This window comes from Diabrotica undecimpunctata, chromosome 4 (assembly GCF_040954645.1).
Source record: "Diabrotica undecimpunctata isolate CICGRU chromosome 4, icDiaUnde3, whole genome shotgun sequence".
Lineage (NCBI taxonomy): Eukaryota > Metazoa > Arthropoda > Insecta > Coleoptera > Chrysomelidae > Diabrotica > Diabrotica undecimpunctata.
Genome location: NC_092806.1, coordinates 101440799 through 101458946, shown reverse-complemented (window position 1 = coordinate 101458946; position 18148 = coordinate 101440799). Strand labels below are relative to the sequence as shown.

The 18148-nt window shown below is 30.3% G+C and overlaps 1 protein-coding gene across 1 annotated transcript in view; it reads right to left on the bottom strand.

Annotated features, from left to right (window-relative positions):
• LOC140438850 (nose resistant to fluoxetine protein 6-like) overlaps nucleotides 1-18148 on the bottom strand; it is a 151377-nt gene that overhangs the window by 117267 nt on the left and 15962 nt on the right. The window contains exon 2 of the mRNA XM_072528493.1: nucleotides 3286-3482. Coding sequence (XP_072384594.1) covers nucleotides 3286-3482 — 197 coding nt within the window. The remainder of the gene's footprint in view (nucleotides 1-3285; nucleotides 3483-18148) is intronic.

Here is an 18148-nt window from a genome sequence, read left to right as displayed (position 1 = left end):
TCCGAATGCGCGCTATCTCTGTTATCTGCGCTGACGTCTAAGATTCTGAAACCTTTTCCTATATTGGCCAAACAATACATCAAATGAACTTTTCAGAGCAGCCGTCTCAAAAGTCCGAATAGCTATGATGATTGCCGACCTCCGCCGCGGAGATGGCACTTGAAGAAGAATACATTTATTTGGAACTGCACTGATTCTTGCACGTTAAAATTGTGTTTCGTCTTTTTTCCGTGAGTTCTTAAGGTATATTCCCGTACCCGCAGACAGCTCTAACCCATTTATTAAGTTGGATGTATCTATGTTGCTGTCGAAGATAAGGTTAGGTTAGGTTAGTATTTCACCAGTATTATAACAAGAAAAATCGCCTGCACCTAATAGCATGTTTGGTTCCTAGAAGAATATTGTGCTGCTATCGAGGACCCTTAAGCTAGCGGGGACAAATGAGCGAAATCTAATTTAACCTACGTAATAATTTTTCACTTATTTTTCACTAATTTATTACCACCCTAATAAGTTTTTATCATCAAACCACCCTTAAGGAGTGCGATTTTGCTGGCTTGCGGTTAAAACTAGTACAGATCCAAAAATAGTATTTATGATATACCACAGTGCTTTGCTAGATTTTTATGAAATTATTACCACTCTAGTAATAATTCACCCCTCAACTAGTCCTTATGAAAAGCCAATAATTCTGTTGGGTTAATATATAGTAGTCGTATAAATTTTAAATGTTTTAAAAAATTGACTCTGATTATAGTAGTGAGTACATGGCTAAGGGAAATAGAATCATGAGCCCCTTTTATGAATATAAAATAATAATTACCTAATTGTAAAGGAGTGTTTGTACACCTTTCAGGAGTGAGGGCTATAGTCTTAATCTTATTTTAGTTTGCTACCGCTTTCTTCACTATTATTTAACTTCGGCAATTAATTGCAAATATAGCGCCTCTGTACTGTCCCTGGGTGTGTTTTATACTGAGTACAATATTTTTTGAGTAATTGTTAATAGTAAACACCAGTGCAAATTCATCTACGCACGATCACGTATACAGTTGATTTTTAGCTCTTGAAATGTGACAACGTGCATTTTTTTATACAATTGGAAAAGCTTTGTAGCATACAGTGGTATTAAAAGATTTTTTTTTATTTTAACCTAAGCTACCACGGCTGAGAGGCAAAATATTAGTAAAAATCGAGCACAATCATGTGATATTTCAAAATTTGTATTTGAATTAGCTAGCTTAATATTGACTTTCCACAAGAAGTAGTTAAGAAGTAAAAAATTAATAGGGTGGTAATAAATTCGCAAAAACTTAGCAGAACAGTGTGGTATTTCAAAAATAATTTTTATTAATTCCGCTGGCTCGAATATTAAGCTGGCAGGAATGTTTCCAAATAAGACTGGTTTATTGGTGAACAATTATCATGGCGATCAAAGTTTAGTCTAAGCTTAACAGAACATTTTTTTTAATTCAGTTATAAGTAAAGGAGAGTGAAATTGTAAACGAATATTTTTTCACCTTAAATTTTAAACTAACAGAATTATTCGCTTTCCATAAAAGACACTTGAGGGGTGAATAATTACTAGGGTGGTAATAAATTCGTTAAAACTTAGCAAAGCACTATGGTATTTCAAAAACATATTTTTTAAAATTTCGCTGGCTCAAATATTAAGCTAGCAGGAAAGTTTCCAAATAAGATTCATTTAGGGGTGCGAGATTATCAGGATGGTTAAAGTTTAGTAAACATTAAAAAAACAGTTCTTATTCCAGTTATAAGTAAAAGAGAGTAAATTTGAAAAAAAAATAGTTCTTCCCTTAAATTTTATTCTAACAGAATTATTGACTTTCCATAAGGGGTAGTGAACGGGTGAAAAATTACTAAGATGGTAATAAATTCATAAAAACCTAGCAGAGCACTGTGGTATACCATAAATATTTTTTTTGGAATTCTACTAGTTTTAACCGTAAATCAGCAAAATCGCTCCCCTTGGGAGGGTAAAAAAACATGCCATCGGCAAAAAGTCGTTTTTCTGAATTCTGCTAGCTTTAACATTAAGCCAGTAGAATCGCTCTTATTAAGTCTAGTTTGCTGGTGAACAATTATTAGGGTGGTAATAACTTAGTGAAAAATGGGTGAAAAAATATGCAATAGGCAAAAAGTTTTTTTACCGAATTCTGCTAGCTTGAACCTTAAGCCAGCAAAATCGTTCCCCTTAAGGTTGGTTTGGTGGTGAAAAATTATGAGGGTGGTAATTAAGTGGTGAAAAGTGGTTAAAAAAATATTTCGTAGGGTAAATTGGATTCCGCTCATTTGTCCCAGCTAGCTTAGGGGTCCTTTGCTATCATATAAACCAAAGCTTCAAATTAACGTCCTGATTATATCTACATTTCATTCCGGTGAATGGGTTCATAGTCTCGTGATCAGGTAAAACCTAAACTTATTATTAAATATTTAAATATGCTCCAGGTTAAACAAAATAAAGAAACTTCTCCAGAATTTTATGTACTTTGTCCAAGAAGGAAAAACAAAGAGTCAAAAAACGATGTGTTAGCTGTAATATTACTATTTGCACAGAGCATACCACTTTCACATGCTTAATATGTTCTACGTAAACGATAATAGAGATACTTCAAGCGATTAAGTTTTCTATTAATATTGTATTTTTTTATCTTAGTTGATCATAGCATTTATCTAAAAATAGATTTAAAGTAATATATAGAGGGTATTTATTTTTGTTGTTCACAACATGGTAATGTTTATAATGTACTCAAATAAACCTTTCTTTTTAATTTGTATTATACAATAAACTTTTTATTATTATCAATGCTTTAGTTTTATTTATTTAAAAAAAAATAAAAACTATTACACTAAACAAAACTTTAAAGAGGATCCTAGTATGAGAGGAACTCTCACACGCGAATGCTCGCATAACTTTGTAGGGCGCGAGTGATCCAGAATTAATAGATATTGATGCAAAGACTTTCATTTATGAGGTTGTTGCTTCTAAAAAATGCATAAATACCTAATACTTATTATTTTTGGTACATGAAAAACGATGGTATACAATAAAATATTACTAACTAATAACTAACTAATATTACTACTAATAAGTATTACTAACTTAAAAATTTATTTTTTTACAATATTAACAATTAAAATTAATAAAATGTTTTGCTATCATGGTTACTTATGATTTACTACGAAAAATTTGTGGCTAACGTTATTAATACTAATGATACTTAGGTTAGTTTTTTATATGAATATAAAATACTAGTCTTTTACCTTTTCTGAAACGTTGCGGTATCCTAGAATAATTTTCATTAGTTTTTCCGGGGGATTAACTTGGAGACCGCACTGTTTCCCTCGAATTGGAGCGTAATCAGTGTGCTTATAAATATTTATGCATTGGGTAAACGCTCCGTAGTCGTAGAGATTGCCACCCAATATACCCCCGGACAGTTTGGACGATGAGTCGAACACTAAAAAAGGGAAATGTTTTTAAATAGTAGCAATTACCAACTGGAAGAAATATTTATTTAGATAAAATAATGAATTTAGTTTATTCTTTATAAGGGAGATTTTTTATAAAAAAAAACGGACGGGGAACTGGAACCCAATTTTATACTTTGTCAACTACGCCTATATGTAAAAAAACGGTAATGTTATTACTTTGTTTTCATAATATTAAATATTTATTAGTTTAAAGTATATACATGGAGTGCGGTCCTGATCTTAGTTGATTAGGTACACCTAAAACTTGGTCTCGAAGTTTTTCATCGTTTTCCTATAGTAAATCTTTAAATTAATTATAAGAAACATAATCAGTAGTTTAGTTATTTGTAATGATTTAATTGTCAGTAAGTACTTTTAAAAAAATATATACGGTTTTATCAAAATCTCACATACCTAATTACGAATTTTAATCCAGTCATACAGTTTTGTAAATTAAAAAGTGTTTAACAATAACTTGTTTTTTGGCTTATCTTTGACAAGTTAAAGACTTTATAATTAACACAGAGTCATACCGACCCTATTACAATATAATGAAACGTAACAAAAAAATTAAAATAAGTATTTAACAATTTTATCCGATGGCTGGTACTTCTGACTACAGGGGTCCTGCAATATTACCCGATCAACAAACAACATCTTACTCTACAATTACTCAACAGAAAGCAGCTACATTTCCTTCCAAGGAACAAGCCATTATTATCCCAGTACTAGACACACTAAAACTGGAAGACTACGTTACAGATGTACGATCACTCATTCAGCCCAAAAATGTACTCTTTTCATCAAGAATTTCTAATAGCAGAATCTGTATCTACCTCTCCAGCAAAGAAGTTGTTGACACCTTTTTAACAGATCACTGAGGAATAAAACTAGGAGATAATGTCATTAGAGCGAGAAGATTAGTCACTCCTTCTAATAGGTTACTGTTGTAGAATGTTTGTCCGACTATTCCTCATCACATCATCGAGAAATATCTTGCTGGGAAGGGCTTTCATCTACTTTCACCGATGCCTTTCTTAAGAGAGGGAATTCAAGACCCTCAATATAGTCACATAATAAGCTTCCGTAGACAGGTATACTATACACCTGTCGACAATCTTGTCATTCCTGAATCACTTCTCGTTGACTTCGATAATACATCTTACCGAATCTTTCTGATAGACTATCTCTGCCATCAATCTAGTCATATAGCCTCAACATGTACCAATATGGCGATTTAGTCAAATACATCCATACTTACATCCCAAACCGATCATCAATCTATTCCTTTCTCCAATGCGATAGCTAAAAGAAAAAATCACTCTGTTCAGAATCTTATGGAAAACACTTCTGACGTAATGGACTCCCAAAAACTACATACAGATATTACCACACAGAAACGTTCTCATTCTGAAATATCGACACCACTCGGTACACCAACGGCAGAAAACACAGAAATAGATTTTATAAAACCAGAAGCAATATTAACAAAAAAGTTAAAAGCCACTAACTCAGATACAAAAACTACAGAAATAGTTTCTACAGAATCACTTATCCAACCCGCAAAGGATATTATTGATGAAGCTTCTACTTGGTTCGAATTAAACTATATAGAGATAGTCAGCTATCTGGCAGATGCACATGGCTCCCCCAATCCATTAAATATCGCACTAGAATACCCGAAAAACATATCAGGACTATTAACAATACTAACAGAAATCTATCTTAAACTGGTAGACAGACGCATTAAATCTAGAATTAAACAAATAAAGAGGAAAGTACGTCATCGGTTAAATATAGAAGAAATTGAAAAATATTACAACTCCGAAGATACAGACGTTTCTCAAGAAAGCACAAATTAAAAAAATATTACTTATAAATGGATATTATTCAGTAAAATATACAAGGATTATTTACACACATCGAAACGCTTCAATTCTTAATAAAAGAAATAAACCCAAAAATTATAGCTCTACAAGACACAAACTTTAAAACAACAAAAAATACAACTCAAAACATTTTGATTCATACCACAAGATCAGAAACTACGCCAACAAAGCAAGCGGTGGGGTATCAAATATATGTTAATTCTAATCAAGAATCAGAAGAGATTCCTTTACACTCTGCTTTAGAAGCCGTACTAATTAAAGTTCAATGACCAACTCAGCTATTTGTATGCAATGTTTATATCCCATCAGATATGGATTTTGTCGCAACAGACCTGAAACATTTAATTGAGCAAATTTCAAAACCTATACTTATTCTAGGTGACGTTAAATGTCACAACATTTCCTGGGGATGTTATTCCACAAACAAAAAAGGAGAACAAATAGAAAAAGTTCTAAATAAAACAGATTTTGTACTAATAAATACAGGAGAAAAAATTCGGTTTGACTCTGTTACCGGCAATCATTCTGCTATTGATCTGATTATATGTGAAAGTTCCCTAACTCCTGGTATAAACTGGGAAGTATTAACCCATACCTACGTTAGTAACCACTGGCCTATAAAAATAAGAAATAATATTTCCACAAGAACAATTATAAATTCATGAGGGAAAACTAAAGATGCAAATTGGATAGTTTAGCAACAACATATTGAATTTAATTTAGAATTTAGATTAATACGAGAACATTAATGATGTTACAGACAAATTTACCCCAATATTAACACTGGTAGCCACAAATATTATAGGCAAAACAGCAAAATCAAAACGTGAACATTCAGTACCGTGGTGGAACAAACAATGTGAAGAGGCACTTAAACAAAGTAAGCATGCATTTAATGTATTAAAAAAACATCATACACCGGAAAACATAACAGCTTTTAAAAAATATAGAGCCTACGCAATGTAGGTAATTAAGAAAAATAAACGTGAATCATGGCAAAATTATGTTTCAGAAATATTTAAGTGATTCCGTACACGACCCATTATTTGTCGAAAACAAAAAGAAAATAGAAAAAGAGGTCAAAATTACAGATTCCATCAGTCCGCTAAATGTTGAAATAAGTATGCAAGAACTAAACTAAGCACTGCAAGGACTTAAAAACTCTAGCCCTGGACCAGATGAAATTCCAAATTGTTTTTTAATTAATCATCCTTTAGCTGCTAATCATCTACTCTTAGATATACTAACTTTTTTATTTTCGACTAAACAATTTCCTAAATCCTGGAGAACCGCTAAAATAATTCCTCTTTTGAAACCTAACAAAAACAAGTAAAACCCGGAATCTTATAGACCAATATCCTTAACCTCTTTCTTATGTAAATTACTAGAAAAATTTTTAAATAGACGGTTATAATTTTTTTAGAATAAAAAAATCTAATACTTAATCAGCAAAGCGGCTTTAGGAAGAATAGAAGCACAACTGACAATTTAGTGTCGCTAGAATCGGCAGTTAATGAGTCATTTGCAACTAATCGACAAGTTATAGCTGTCTTCTTTGATATAATTAAAGCTTATGATACTGTATGGAAATATGACTTTATTGTTAAATTACATCATTGAGGCATAGATGGAAATTTTCTAGCATTCGTTAAAAATTTTCTAGATGACAGAAATTTCCGAGTTAAATTAAATCAGGAATTTTCAGAATATGGCATACCTCAAAGATCTACAATAAGCGCAAAACTCTTTTTAGTTGCAATTAACGATATCGAAAACAGTATGCGAAACCCTGTTAAAGCAATCCTATATGCAGACGACCTCGTTATCTATATTACTCATAAGAATCTTATTATGGCATCAAACATTATTCAACTTTCTATTAATTCCCTACAAGAATGGTTTAAAACAATAGAACTGAAATTTTCTACGGTTAAAACAAAAGTAATGTGCTTTTCTTGAAAACACCAAATTGTTGCAAATCTTCCAAAATTAACACTGTATGATCAAGTTTTAGAAAACGTTGAGGAACTTAGATTTCTAGGTATGGTTTTTGATTAAAAACTTACTTGGAACAAACACATCCAATTACCAATCATGTTTACAGAATATAAATTTCTTAAAGTACTAGCAAATCATAACTGGGGCACAGACAAAACACAGCAACTAAATATTTACAAATCCTTAATCCGCAGTAAATTAGATTATGGATCAATTGTATATAATTCAGCTAAGGACTCAACATTAAAAAATTAGATATTGTACAAAGTACCACACAAAGACTAGCTCTAGGAACCTACAGAATCAGTCCAGTTGAAAGTCTTTATGTCGAAACAAATGAATCTCCACTTTCTATTAGAAGATTACGTCTCAGTTTACAATACTCAAGCAAGCTATCAACTAATCCAAACAACCAGGCCTACCCCTATGCTTTCTCCATACATAACCATTCTAATTACAATTAAAATCCTAATCTTCGATAATTATTTAGCAAAAGAATCAGCAACTTCACATTTGCGGGTATTATACATACGTACCAATATTAATTATGCTCCCCCTTGGACTATACAAATTCCATATTGTAAAACAGATCTGTCAACTTATACTAAGGACAAGACCCCTTCATCTCTTTTTCTCCAATACTTCTACAATATTAAAAATAGATATTCATTCTGTCAACTATTTTATACCGATGCATCAAAAACACCCGAATTGAAAACAGTAGGATCCGCCATTGTCACAGAGAATTCTGTGCTTAAGTTTCCACTACCTAAGGACTACTCAATATATTCTGCTAAACTTTTTGCGATACCCAAGGCAGTACAACAAACTCTTAATCGATCTGAAGCTATGGCAGTAATATTCACAGATTCTTTAAGTGCAATTCAGAGAATTCAGAAAGTATATCTGAATCATTCGATTTTAGAACAGATTAAAAAAGACCTTGTGACTCTACAAAAGAATTATTAACAACTACATATTGTGTGGATACCATCTCATGTAGGGATAGCACGAAATGAGATAGCTGATCAAATGGCCAAAGAAGCTTGTAAAATAGAGAGATCTGATGATATAACTTACCAACTTACTCACTTAGATCTGAAAAAAATGCATCAATGAGTACACAAAAAACTTATGTTTACGAAGATGGCAACTCTTACCAAATAATAAATTGCGGCAAGCAAACCCAGATCTATTAGCGAAAACACCAAATTTAGTAAAACAAAGGGACTAGGTTGTACTACATCGTATACGAATAGGACATACCAGACTGACGCACGAACACCTACTAAGGAAGGAACCTCCTAGAATATGCTACGCTTGTGATATGAATATAACTGTAGGCCACTTTGTTATAGACTGTCCATTATATCAAATGGAAAGAAAAGCTACTGGACTACCAAGTGATATAAAGTGCGCTTTAGACAATGCAGATTGTGACAAAATCATTAGGTTTTTAAAGAAAACGAAATTGTAAAATCAAATATAAGTGATACTTCAAGAAAAATTTTAAATTATAATCAACTTTGTAAAAACTTTATAGTTTACATTTTATATTAATGATTATAATATAATATAGTCTATATTGTACCACCGCTAATATCATTCTATGGTTGATTCGGGCTATTCCCAATAAAAAAAAGTATATACATATGTAGAAAATATCCTCTTCCTAAATGCCTTCTGTGTTGAGGTTGGCGATCAATGTGGCAAATTTCTCTCTATTCTAGGCTTGATGAATTAATTCATTTCCTTTTGTGTGGGTTCAATCTCTGATGTTTCGTAGCCAAGATTTTTTCTTTCGTCCTATGCCCCTTTTACCTTCAATCTTGCCTTCTAATATTACTTGGAGCTACTCAAATTCCCTATAGCGCATTATGTGTCCTAGATATGACGTCTTCGAAAATATATATCCTACTAATTAATATAAACTGTAAAATATATGGCAAGGTCCTCTTATACTGTTTTATTGTTTAACTCTGAGCTCAGTAATATTCAAAACTTTTGGGAATACGTGAATTTTTGGGAATATACCCTAAAACAGAAGCTTCGAAGAATCGATTTTAATTTACCCGTAGAGTCACTTTTTGGGCAAGTGCGTTTAATTAAATAATCGCTCTTCGGGATAAACAAATTGAATCACATAAAATAAACTATTATGTCGATCTATTTGCAATGTAGCACATTTTAATAACTAATTAACTGTCACAATTTCAAGTAGTTAAATTATATACATGCTATTATGGCAAAAACAAAGGTGTTATATAAAGTATTACAATTATAGCAGAAGTAATGGTTTTTTGCAATTATCTCAGTCAATTTTTTATGTATTTCAATTTGGATACTCTCAAAATTACATAACTTTTTATGGTCCACATCTACAACGTTTATGTAAACCAATTTACTTTAAAATATATAAAAAAGGTATTTAAAGGTATTAAAAGGTATACAAGGGGTAGCTGATGACAATTATGTGAAGAAGTATGTCTAATTTTGTTTTGTTTTTCTATTAAACAATCATTTTAAATGTTTCTTATCCATTTGAGAGAAAAATGGTTCAAATTACCTTATAGATAATTAAAAGTTTTTTTATATTGAGAGTTTCAAAATTAAAATACATAAGGAATTGAGCAAGATAATTTAAAAAAAAACCTTGTTTTTGCAGTCATTTATAAACGTTTTTTGCATAATGGCATGTAATATAAAGTATAACTATTAAACAGTGTGGCATTTAACGAGTTATTAAAGTGAGCTACATTTCAAAAGTAATCGATCAAATATAAGTTTATCCTGAAGAGCGATTATTTAAATAACTGTATTTGCCCAAACTGTCACTTTTAATGTATTCTGTAAATCACAATCAATTCTTTGAGACCTCATATTATAACATGTATTAAAAAAATCTTAAGATTTTATTAAATTTGTTATTTATTTGTTTTACAAAACAGTTTGAAAAAGAGATGACTTTTTCACCCATAAACATTTATAATAACTTTTACATTGGTTATATCATACACTTGTATATAGGCTTAATAAAAATATAATAAAAAAATACTACTTTCAAACCAGAGCAAACAAAACGTAGAACTTTCTATGACCAGGTAGCATTTTTTTTTCTTAAAATCACATTTCTCTTGTTTATTAACATTAAGAGCTAAAACTTGCACAAATTGAAAAAAGAAAATCTATATTTTATGATTCAACTATACCATTTTTCAAAGTAAAAACGTTGCACGTCACAATTTATATAAAGTGACGTCACTTATATTTAAAACTTCCAGATCAATAACCTTAGAGTTCAAATTTTCCTAACACAGCTAATAATATGAAATACAAACGAAACTGCTCGATCTTTTATAGGCGTAAACATGGTATAATAATCAGAAAAATGTAATCATTATTATATTAGGAATTTTAAAATTATATTGATTTAATAACCAAAAACATTTGTTATTATTTATATTATAAATTTTATGAAATAACTCTTTAAGTCTAATATTCCACAAAATAATAATTTGAATTAAATAGATTGGACAATTATTATACCCAATTGATACGAGAATATTGTTCTGAAGCTATTTTAAAATATGATATGATATTTATATGATAATATATTATATGATACTGGGTATGAGACTCAGGTGTATAGAAAACCAACACAAACCAACAGCTATTTAAATTTCAAATCAAATCACAATATTAATATTAAAAAGGGAATCATTAAATCCTTATACGATAGAGCCAAAGTTACTTGTTCTAACGAAAATTCGTTCTTGGAGGAAACACATTTGTTAACATCTGTTTTATTAAAAAATGATTATCCTTTATCGTTTATAAATAAGGAATTTTCAACAATCGACCAAATAGATCAGAACAACTTAGAACGAGATCCTACAGCATATACAAGAAATAATACGAGGAAAATAACAATACCATACATAAAAGGATTATCAAAAAAACTTAAAAGGATAGAAAATAAATTTAATATTTCAACAACATTCAAAACAACAAACACATTAAGATCTATTTTGTCTAAAACCAAACCTAACGATGAACAAGAAAGGACAAAGAATTGCATTTATAAAATACTTTGTGAATGCGATCAGTTTTATTTAGGTGAAACATCAAGGCCATTAAATGTTAGAATAAGTGAACATCTTATACTAAATCTTATATTAAATAGAAAATTTGATAGATCTCAAATATGTAAACACGCATGGGATAATGAACATAGGGTTCAATGGAATGATTCAAATATAGTCCTAAAAGAAAAGGATTGTAAGAAGTGAAAAATCAAAGAAGCAACTCTAATTATGCTAAATGAGACCAATTGTGTCGCAAATTCCTCGGCAAAATATAGTAGGATCTGGTAACCTATATTAAAAGAGGAAGTTATTAAAAGGAAAATACCAGTATTAGTAAGTCGGTAACATATAGAGGATACATCATTTATGTTTTTTAAATAACAAACATATAAAATCAGAATTTGGTGTCTATTGAAATTAAACTAAATGCACGACCAAATAATTACCATATCGGGATAGTATTATGAGTTGTTTTTCCTGGTTTTTTCCTAATAATTTACTATGTAATCACTAACAGGAGATTTTTACTGTCATTACGGCATGTGTTTGTCTTTTTAAAGACGAATGACATGATTTTTTTTGACGGATATTCTCAAGTTAAAGTTGATTTCATGTAATCGAATGAACTATCTTACAAGTAAAGTCGTTCCAGGAACGCAACTCAACAATATTGGCAATATCATTTTAATGTCATCTACTTTAAAATGTATAATGTATGTCTGAATTGTCAATATAAATGAGTCAGATAAAATTAAATTATTAGAAGATTTTTTCACCAAGTAACAAAAAAACAAAATTTGTTTAATTTACTAATGTTTGTATTTTGAGAACGGTTTCCAAAGTGAAAATTGAAACATCAATAAACGTGCTTTAACCTTTAATTGTGGCTTATTCCCATTTAAATAGTAATTACTTTGATACGGGAATACTTTAAATTTTAATGACAGTTTAGCCTGTGGCAAAATTGTTTCAAGTGTTGTCGCTTTTTAGGGTACGAATTTTGTTTATGTGTTGATTTCTTACACAATTTGATTATAATATATTATATATTATTAACTTGTATTTAAAGATACATATAAAATTTAGACTAGTAGCTTTGCTAATTATTGTTGTGTATTGTGATTGCGCTATGACTAAACAACTAAATAGTCCATAGAAAGCTGATAAGCTTTCATATAGGATATATTATTTTGAACAAGAAATAGTGGCGGGACGTTTTTACTATTAATGCTCTAAAAGAGGTAAGTTTAAAATTTAGAATATATAATTTTGTATTAAAATGTTTTCTTATGAATTTTAGTCTTAAAGTATTAGTCCTAAAACTAAGTGTATTTACTGTAAATATAACAGTTTGACAAATAGTTAACATTTTAAAAATTCCTCACTTACTAACTATTCTGATGTTTTGGCAACGCCGTGGGGTTATGACGTCGTAAATCTTCAATGACAATATGCAATCATTTTTATATGAATAATTCTGTAGTAGATGATTTATGCAGTATAGAAACAAAAAGTTTAGTTTAAAAAACCAGTTAAAATGGTAGTACTTGTAAAATACCGCCACTAACAAGTATGGAAAAGAACTGTCTGCTGCAATGTCTCAGCTTGTTTCATGTTATTGGTCGGAGAAAGTTGTGTTTTTTTACAAGTAAGCTTTTTCACGAGCTTTTTATTGAGCCTACTAGCAACAGTGACATAAAAAATATCAAAATTATTAGAAATGTTGAGAAACTAATAAGTCAGCCCCTTTTTAAACTGTTGTTTAATAACACATTTAATAAAATGTTTTTAATCAAACTTATAAAAATAGCCTTATAAAATCGACTGCGATTTATTAAATGCTTCCAAATTGAAGTTGCTTGGACAAAAATAGTTATTTAAATAATCGCTCTCCTGAAAAAAAAAACAGAATATTTTATAAACTATTTGGTCGATATGCTTGACATTTAAGATACTAATAATTATTAACTGCCAACATTTTAAATAGTTATATTACATGTGTTTATGCCAACAACAAAATTATTAACATTTATAAATTACTACAAAAATAAGTGTCTTTTATAATTCTTTTGGTCAAGTGTTTAGGTATTTGATTTTGGAAACTCTCAAAATAAAAAAGTTTTTATGATCTACAACTTTTATTTAAAACGTTTTTCTGTAGAATGTCTAATAAACTTTTTATTGGCAAAAAACTATGTTTTTCAATTTTTAAGAATAATAAAAAAACAAAACTGCTTTCGTCTTCACGGATTTAGCTACACCTAATATATCTTATAGAACCTTCGTATATCCATATAAGATTTTTTCAGCTTTTTTCTTCGTATTGACAGGGGTAATAGTATTACGTTTACTTGTATGGCAAAATTTTCAATTTTTCCGAAAGCTCACAAATTTTTGTTATCCAGTTTTCTGCAATTTTTTCTTATTTTCTCAACAAAAATGCCAATATGAACATAAATTTGAATTTCTCATAAAATTTTACAAAAAATATTGTATTTTAATATAATTTTCCAGTAATTAATTGAATGTCTTTAATAGTAAAAAAAAAATCATTGTTTTGTAGTTTTCACAATTTTAATTTATTAGATGTAAATTATTACACCTGCAAAATAATACAAAAGAAATGACTAAAATTATAAATCTATTTAATATTTTTATGTTATGATATGTTAATTTATACGCAATAATTATGTCTCCTAAAAAAAATTCAAAAATCCTAAAAAAATATTGATATTTTTTATTTATTTATGCCTTAACCTCATAGGGTCATTGGCGTTGTACAATTTAAAGTTTTACAATTTATTTAGTACATCTATCGAATATAAGTATCATGTCAAATTTTTCATATCAGTTCCGTCACTTAATATTGCCTGTAAGGTATCTTGTAATTTATATTGAAGTCTCTCCATGCAATATAAGGGATACTCCAGTAAAATATGGCGAACACTGAGCACAATATCACATACGTAACACTGTGGTTTTAATTTACTCTCCAGCAGATGTTTATGGGTGATGGCGGTGTGGCCTATTTGCAGACGAGATAGGATGGTTTGATGTACACGCTTATTTGTGGTTGATTTCCAAGGTAATATAGAATGTTTTACTTTACGTAGTTTGGATGTTGACTGATTCCACTTGGTCTGCCAATCATTGATTATTAAGTTCTTGATTATAGGTTTTATATCTAGATGTGGAATACTTCTGATTTCTACAGCTGGCGGACTCGAGATTTCTAGTTTGGCCAAGGAATCTATTTCTTTATTAGCAGCAATTCCGATAGGGGAATGAATCCATACAAAGTTGACGTTTATGTTCATAGTTTGCAGTTGGCTTAATTCTGATTTAATAAGTAGTAGACTTGGATGGCTAGGGTAAAAGGTATTTAGGGCAATTACAGAACTTAGGAAATCCGTAATAATGACAGGGTTTTTGATAATATTTTCTACCACAAAATTTATTGCATCGAGATTAGCGGTTAACTCGGTTGTGTAAATGGATATTAATTTAGGGAGTTTCATTAATATTTTTGTTTTATTAGACATAAATACTGCTTCCACTTCATCTATAGTTTTAGAGGCATCTGTATGTATAAGATTATGGTTACTGTATATATTGAGTTCTTGAAGGACATACTGATATAATGCTTTGTAATGGTTATTTGCTTTTTTATATATGAGGAGTTTGGTATTGATAGATGGGATGGGAACAGTCCAAAGGGGAATAGTGTTAGTACTAGGATCTGGAAATTTGAACTCAAGTTCATTGAGGTATCTATTTACCCTTTCATAAAAAGGAAGGTCAAGCCTAGCATGTGTTTTAAAGATATTCCTAAAACGGTCTGAATTTACATAGTGTTTAACAGGATTCATAGGATTTGCCTGTATTGATGTCGCATATGTTAATGAAAGTTATTTTCTTCGGAATCCTAGGGGGACTTCTCCAGCTTCATAGTGTAAACTTTCAGTAAAGCTAGTATAAAAGGTACCTTGTATCGTTCGCAAAGCACTATTTTGTATTCTATCGAGTTGTTTTATAATATATCGATTTGCTGAATTATAAATAATGCAAGCGTAAACGAGTTTGGACCTGATCAATGACTTGTACATAGGGGGTCAGTGTTTTACTACCTGCTCCCCACGTGTTGTGTGCAACAGCTTTTATAATGTTAAGTGCAAATTGACACGTACTTTTTAGATCATAAATGTGGTGGTTCCAGGATAATCTGTTGTCAAATGTCATGCATAGACATTTAATTTTCTCAACATATTTTATTTCTTTATTAAATAGTTAGTATTCTGGAGTGATATAACTTCTTTTTTTTTTTGAAAATAACATAGCCCATGATTTTGTTTTTGATAATTGAAGACCTGTGGAATTTGTCCATAATTCGAAATTCCATAGCACTTTCTGTAGACGGGTCTGAAGGGTTTTATCATTTATCCCCTTAACAAAAACGATTAAGTCATCTGCAAAGAGTCTAGCTTTTACTGGTAAGTCACAAGTGGAGATAATATTATTTATTGCAAAAAAATGGGAAGACGCTTAAATTAGATCCTTGGGGAATTCCGTTTTATTAAATTTTTGTGTTAGATAAAGTACCGTTACCTCGTACATTAAAAGTTCGATGAGGTAGGAAATTTTTTATGAATTGTGCTATATTACCTTTTATTCCCCATCGACTAAGTATTTGAATAATACCATGTCGCCAAACTGTATCGTATGTTCTAGTTATGTCAAAACATACTGAGATTCATGATGCCATTGCTTCATCAATCTCAGACTCTAAACTAAAAAGATTATCTAGTGTTGAACGATTTTTCGGGAATCCGCTTTGTTCCGGGGCAAGTAATTTATTATTTTCTAAAAACCACATTAATCTGTTGGATATGGTTTTCTTGAGAACTTTACACATTACACAAGTTACAGAAATAGGTCTATATGAATGTGACAGCGATTTTTGTTGATTTTCTTTAAAAATAGGGATAACGATAGATGAACTCCAGATTTTTGTAAATTTGCTATGTTTCCATATATTATTATAGATATTCAGCAAGTGTTTCTTTGTAGATAAAGGAAGTTTTTGAAGAAATATTACAGTGATATTATCAGCACCGGGAGAAGAGTTTTTCGTATTATTGAGTTAGTATTCTAATTCATCCATGGTTATGGAATAATTTAAAGAAGAAAGGTGATATCAGGCGATATATCCATACCTCTGGATTCCTCTCTTTCTTTGTTGGTCAAAAAGTGTGGAGTAAAAACATCATCGCTTGAGAATCTTTTAAAACTATTAGCTAGAATATTGGCTATGGCTAGAGGGGAAGTGTATATTTTTTGTTTTTCTTCTAAGTTAATGTGGTTTGAGGTATTTTTCCCGGATATCTTTCGTACCATTTGCCACACTTTATAAATTGATGTAGATGAATTTAATTCTGAAACAAATTTTTTCCATGATTCACGTTTACTTCTTTTAATGATAAATCTAGCTCATGCTTTTAGTCATTTGAATTCTAATTTATTTTCAACTGTCTTATATTTCCTGAATTGATTTATTGCTGTTTTTGAAAGAATAATAGCTTTTTGACCTTCAGAATTCTACCAAGAGACTGACGAATTTAATTGTTTGGAATTCATTTCACCAACGGCTTCCTCGACGGCATTTAATAATACATTGGAAAACTCTTGAATTTGATTATCAATATTATTATTTGATTATAAAATTTCAAGTAATGCATTCATTTCATTTGAAACTAGATTGTAATACTCTTGCCAATTTGCATTTTTGATATTTCATTTTTCAACATTACAAGCGTATTGTATACTGTCAGGAATTGTTATTACAATAGGAAAGTGGTCACTATCATTTAAATCAGAAAGCACATCCCAAGATAAGGTAGCTGATAATGCTGGATCACATATTGAAAGGTCTATGACAGAGGATTTACCAGTAGAAATGTCAAAATGAGTATTCCTTCCATCGTTTAGTGGGTTTAACTGAACATTGTCCAACATTATTTTGATTCTACGACATAAAGTAGTGGTTTTTTTTGATCCCCATATGTAATTATGTGCATTAAAATCTCCAACTATTAGACGAGGTGACGGTATTTGTTTAATCGAATCTGAGATTTCATTATTGCTTGGGTTTTGTGTAGGTGAAATGTATATATTACATATGTCCATTTTTAAAGACCCTTTGATAGTTATTGCGACCGCTTCAAGTTGTGTATTGATTTGAAGAATTTCTACATCGATAGATGAATGAGTGTAAATTGCCACGCCACCACTAGCATGGTCTACATTTTCCCTATTTTTATATGTGCATGTGAAGTGTTTTAAATTATGAACTTTAGTATTTTTAAAATGAGTATCCTGTAAACAAAGTATGGATGGAGTAAGTTTTTTAATCATTTGTTGTAATATCTCAAGGCGAGTGTAGAGGTTCCACTGGATAATTGAGAAAGCCATTCTAATATATCTTTTACAATTTCATTATTGGGTTCGGTGTTAGTTTTTGATTGTATGGATTTAAGTATTTTGTTTCGAAGTCTAGTGCATCTATTTTTTGATTTCCTATTTGATAAATTTTCATGTAGGTGATTTAAAAGTTTTAATAGGTTTTCTAGACCATTTATTATGTTTTTGTTAAACTTACTGGGTCAGGGGTACCGTGAGCATTTT